Source organism: Nannospalax galili, unplaced genomic scaffold (assembly GCF_000622305.1).
Source record: "Nannospalax galili isolate Female #2095 unplaced genomic scaffold, S.galili_v1.0 scaffold597, whole genome shotgun sequence".
NCBI lineage: Eukaryota > Metazoa > Chordata > Mammalia > Rodentia > Spalacidae > Nannospalax > Nannospalax galili.
Window position 1 is genome coordinate 914427 of NW_008339519.1, and position 6038 is coordinate 920464.

General features: G+C 37.5%; 2 protein-coding genes across 3 annotated transcripts in view; one reads left to right on the top strand and one right to left on the bottom strand.

The window, feature by feature from the left end:
- Positions 1-6038, bottom strand: part of Nkain2 (sodium/potassium transporting ATPase interacting 2) — a 1147657-nt gene that overhangs the window by 134160 nt on the left and 1007459 nt on the right. The gene's annotated exons all lie outside the window — the stretch shown is intronic.
- The window catches only part of LOC115070587 (caspase-3-like), a 3112-nt gene continuing 2786 nt past the window's right edge, over positions 5713-6038 (top strand). Inside the window, 2 exon segments of the mRNA XM_029564094.1 lie at positions 5713-6035; position 6038. The exon segment at position 6038 is cut by the window's right edge and continues 341 nt beyond it. Of these exon segments, the coding sequence (XP_029419954.1) occupies positions 5780-6035; position 6038 (257 nt within the window). The 5' untranslated portion in view covers positions 5713-5779.

Genomic DNA, 6038 nt, shown 5'->3' on the forward strand with positions numbered 1-6038 from the left:
TATATTCTGAAGACTATATAACAAAAATCACAGTGAAAGGCAAGGAAAATCTTCCTTTGAGTTGTTGATCAGGGTGGTCCAAGAGACATCCTAAATAACACAGGTTATTGTCACAGCCCTGGATGGCTTTCCAGTACTTGAAGACAAGACCCTATTGCTAAGGACAAGACACACTTCAGACCCAGGACTTGAAGCAATTTATCTGGAACTGACCTGGCAGCCTCCTCCCTGAATAGCTCTCATAATACCAGATAGTACTATACAAGCTACCAAGGGAGAAAAAATGTCCTATTCAGATGTAAAGCCCAAGAACCACAACAATGACCAGCCCAGCAAATTATCTCTATTGGTGCAGTAGTGGCATTTTTATCTTGGGGGTACTCAACAGCTGTCTAATTGGACTTAAGACCAACTCAATAGGAGGGAATTCATGAGTAGTACTGTAAACATAGCCAAGTACACATGGATGGAGAGGTCAGAGACCCTAGAAAAGAACTTACTTCTGTCACTTCCCTAGACCAATGTAATTTCTTACTGTATTCTAAATATATATAATTATATTTACAGACAAATGTACTGCTCATCACTTAGCAAAGAAGCATTTTTTTTTCAATAGACAGAATTACAAAGTTCTACAACTGGTCAAAATATAGAGAATAAGTGACTGTGAGGTGCCTATCAGTAACTGATACATCTACACCTAAGGCTCAGGGAACACTGCTGAAAAGGTGGTGGAAAGAATGCAAGAGCCAGAGGGACAAGACACCTGCTGCTAGTTAATGTGTTCTAGACACAAAAGGGAAGCTGCAGTAATGAAATATTTACAGGAGTCTAACAACATCTGCATAATGACAGAATCAGTTGACAGGCCAAGGTGGGGAGAAATGTCATGGGCCCCACTGTAGATGAAGAGCTGCAGGCAATCAATGGATGCTCAAGGAGGGAGAATCAGTTCTCTACAGGGACTAGCTTTGGGAGAGGTAATCCCAAGTGGGCAGGTACCTAAGCACAGGTACCACTAAATAGATTCAGCACACACACACACACACACACACACACACACACTTATATTTATAAACGTATGCATGTATATGTAACAATAACAATCAAAGAGAATAAGAAATTGTGAGGGAGCAGGGTGGGACATGGTAGAAGCTGGTGGGGACTGGGAGGGTTCAAAATAATGCTAATTCAATACTCACATATGAAACTCACAGAAAATAAAACAATAAAAATATACATTGAAATGTTTTTAAAAGAGATGTTTTGTAAGCATAGGATTTTTATCAAGAAGAACTTATTAAAATTTTTATTTATTTATTTTTTATGTGTATGAGTGCATTGCCTGCATGTATGTAAGTATACCCATGTTGCAGAATGCCTGCAGAGGTCAGAAGAGGGTGTCAGATTCTCCTGTTACAGACAGTTGTTAGCCACCATCTGGGTGCTGGGAATCTAACCCAGATCCTCTGTAAAAACAGTCAGTGCTCTTAACCACTGAGCCATCTCTGCAGCCTAAATAAATGATTAAATTTTGTAGCATTTGCTAGTTATATTAAAAGCAAAGTAACCTTAAAATACTCTTTTGTAGAAAGATTTTCAGATAAATTTCTTACTTACTTTTGTCCTGCTTTTTACCATAATAATAAAATATTTGATTCCAATAAAAAGAAAAAATTCTACTTCTATGTATTATATTATTGTCATCTCTCTATTTCCCCTGAGAAACTATAATTCAGTCAATGTTATAGATTGTAGATTCTTGATGACTAATTATATCTGCTTCCTTTAATTAGTGTTTTTTACACTTATTTGGTTGCATAATATTGTGATACTTAATTTTATAAAGCTCTATGAAATCTTTAGTTGATGATGAACAAACCATAAGATATACATACCTAAATAATTGCAGTATTTTTCAAAAATATGTAAAAACTCACATAGCTGTTTGAGTTGAATAACTCCAACAAAGTTTTCATAAGGTCACAAACCTCAGTGTCCTTTCTTATAGTATTAGAACAGAAATCATCAAACAACAAAAAAGAAAAGCTAAAACGTTATAAAACAGAAATGGGTGCTGGGGATGTAGCTCAAGCTCAGTGGTAGAGTGAGGGCCCACCTTTTTCTACAAGCCCTGGATTTCTGCCCCAGCAAAGAACAAAAGAGAGGGAGGGGGAGAGGGAGGGAGAGAGACAACAAGGATTGTAGCTTCTTTATTTTAAAGTATTTAAATGTCAGTTCTACATATTGAACCGAGGCCTTCCATATCTAGGCGTCTGCTCCATTAATAAGCTATCCTCATAATAAAAGTTAGATATCCTAGTGTGTATTCATATATATTCTTAATTTTACTGGGTAAGGTCTTACCTCATAAGCTAAAGGTTCTAGATGATGGTTCTCTATGTACATTAATGATTTTACAAGAAGCTTAGTTTGAAAATTTTTCAGTACATAGTTATCAGAGTTTTAAAATGATAACATTTGGCTTTGAATTGTTTATTTTAATTTCGGAGTCAGATCTCATGGTATAGGCTTATAATCACAGTTACTTGGGAGGCTAAGGTAGGTGTAATGCATGTCTGTGCTACAGTGAGTTCAGGGCCAGTCTGAGTAACTAATTGAGATCCTTTCTCAAGTCAAAATAAAAAGAGGGCTGAAATATAGCTTGGTGATAGTGTGTTGCCTCTCATGCATGAGATCCTAGGTTTGATCTGCAGTGCTGCCTATATCAAATTCTAATTTTAGAATTTATCTATCAGGAAAGAGACAGTTTCATTAGAGAGAATAGTCTAGTGTAGTCCCTTGGCTTGGAATCCCATGAAAGCATTCTAAATTCTGTTGTCTGAAGTTGGAAAATGAGCTTTCCTATGCTAGGACACCCAGCCTTTTATAAATGCAAGTTTCCCTCTTAGTTTTATTTTGTTTAGGATTTGTTTATTTTTAAGCAGGCCTCTGGGTTAAATGTTGCTATGCTGGGTTGAAATTTTTTTGGGAGGTATGCACATCTTCATTTCTTTGGTCAGTGATGGCTTCTGCCATTTATGTTAATTATTTGTTCATCTTTGAAGATGTTTGCTGGTAATAACAAAATAATGGTGCTTGCAAACCGAGGCTCAACTTAAGTACACGACATTCACAAGAGGCTGATTATGGAATGCCGTCCATCTTTTGACTATAACTTCTCAGTTGTGAAGAAACTCACAGAAATTCAGAGTTTCTGTTGTAATTCAATACCTTGAGTTTTTGCTATTAAGAGTCTGAGTATGTACCATGTTTTCATTAGTCATTCATCAGTTAATGGGCATCTAGGCTGAATCTATGTCCCAGCTACTGGAAATAGAGCAGCAATGAACATGGATGAACAAGTATCTGTGCAGTAGAGTGTAAAGTCTTTTTGTTATTTGCCCAAGAGTGGTGAAGTTGGGTCATATAGTAGATCTTTTGCTAGTTTTTGAGTAACCTCTAAACTGATTTCTCAAGTGGCTTCACTAGTTGACACTCCTACCAACAGTGCATAAAAGTTCCCCTTTTGCCAGCATTTGTTATCATTTGTATTCCTGATGATGGCCATTCTGACTGGGGTAAGAGGGGATTTTAAAATAGTTTTAATTTGCAATTCTCTGATGGCTAAGGATGTTGAGCACTTTTTAAACTGTATTTTACCCATTTACATTTCTTCTTTTGAGAATTTTTCTGTTCAGCTCCATAGCCCATTTTAAAGTATTTTTTGTTTTCTTAATTTTTAGATTTTTGAGTTCTTTGTATATTGTAGTCTTCTGCCATACAAATAGCTACAAAGATTTTTCTCCCATTCGGTGGGCGGTTTATTCACTCGCTTCACAATTTTCTTTGCCATAAGAAGTTTTTGTTCCATGAGATCCCATTTGTTGATTGTTGGTCTTATTTCCTGTGCTACCAGAATCTTATTCAGAAAACCTTTACCTGTACTTGTACATTGATGTATACTCCCTATTTTTCCCTCTAGCAGTTTCAAGGTATCAGGTCTTATGTTGAGATCCTTGAGCCATTTAAAGTTGAGGTTTGAGTATAGTGAGAAATACAGGTCTAATTTCATTTTTCTTCATGTTGAAATTCAGTTTTCCCAGCACCGTTTTATTGAAGACATCTTTTTTTTCTAGACTATGTTTTTGGTATCTTTGTTGAAAAGCAGATAACTGTAGTTGTGTGGATTTATATGTGGGTTCTCAATTCTATTCCGTTGATCTCTGTTTTTGTGCCAGCACCATGCTGTATTTAGTACTATGGGTCTGTAATATAATTTGAAAGAAAAATGTGGTCCATATACACAATGACATATTATTCCACTGTGAAGAAAAATGAAATGATGAAATGTACAGTTAATTGAACAGAACTGGATAATGATCTATTGAGTGAGGTAATCCAGGCCCAGAAAGACAAATGCAGTATATTCTCTCTAATATGCTGTTCTGAGCTTCAAATCTTCTGCTTTATGTGTTTAATCTGGAGCACAAGTAGAAGCCAGGAAAACAGACAGGGACCTATGGGGGAGTACATTAAGGGAGGGAAGGTAGTAGATGGGTAAAATGAAAGTGGAAAGGTAGAATGCTGGGGGTTGAAAAGCTTAACAAAGGAGGACCGTGGGATCATGGGGCAGATCAGAGGGTGAAGGGGAGGACTGACCAAAAGTAGGGGAATATGAGAAGTTACATGGAAACCTGCTGTCTCACCATCCAACTTAAAAAATAGTAATTGGAGGGAGATTAGAACATGTGTGGAAAGAAAGAAGAGGTGGGAATTCTGGTGGTCAAAGTTTTAAACAAGGATGGGGGAGAGGAGGTGGTAATACGTGGCTTTACTAAAACTAAGGATGTATGAACAATCCTTATGGAATCCCACTAGTTATTAAGCTGAGTTCAAAATACAACAGCAGAAGCATTCAAATGGAATTACCCTGCATAGATGGACAACATTTCTTCCAGAACGCAAGGGTTGCTCAATGAAAATTGCAGTACCAGCCACGGGTTACCTCCCTATGGGTTATTGGTCAAGGTGATCCTAGATGTCTCCATAATAAACAAGGCTACAGCCATTGCCCTTGTTTATTCGCCATGACTACATGATAGGACTCTAATCCTGAAAACATCATACACTTTGGCTGTAGGATGTAGAGAAATCATCTCAGATGGGGAAACCCTGAAAGTGATCTTTCAGAGTTCCAAAAAGCACTATTCAGGCTGCTTGGGGAGAAAAGACACCAATGGGCTTACCTAGGGCTGGACCTTGCATGTTACAATACTGACCTAGCAGGTAAGATGTACCCACTGGTACAATAGTGGCATGACTATTATGGGGTAACTAACTGCTCTCTGACTTAATTTGAGGCCTGCTCCATAGGAGAGAATTTCATTCCTGGTACAGTAATACTGATCAGAGGCTGATGGCTGAGTAGTTCATAGGCCTTAGATTCAAATATACAATTGTTACTTTGCTAAATTTGTCAAATTTCCTTCTAATAATTATGTATATACCCATAATATGGGCTCCTCTCAACTTTGGTTAGAGAAGCTTCTTTTGCATTGGAGAGCAATCAATGGAGAGATGTACAGCTGGTCAAAGTGCCGAGAATAAGAAGCTGAGTGCTGAGCCCTAAATAATACATTTATATAAATCCTCTTCCCCCAATGATCAGGGAACAACTCATAAAAAGAAACTGAAAAAAATTCTGAGAGTGTAGACTGGAATCAAGGCTGTGAGCCCTGCGGCGCGGAGCTGAGAGCCGTGCGTTTAAAAAGTGGCCATGGAGAACAATGAAACCTCAGTGGACTCAAAATCCATTAGAAATTTTGAACCAAAAGTCATACATGGAAGCAAATCAATGGACTCTGGAATATCCTTGGACAGTAGTTACAAAATGGATTATCCTGAAATGGGTTTATGTATAATAATTAATAATAAGAACTTTGATAAAAGCACCGGGATGCCACATCGATCTGGTACAGATGTAGATGCAGCCAGCCTCAGAGAATCATTCATGAACTTAAAATATGAAGTCAGGA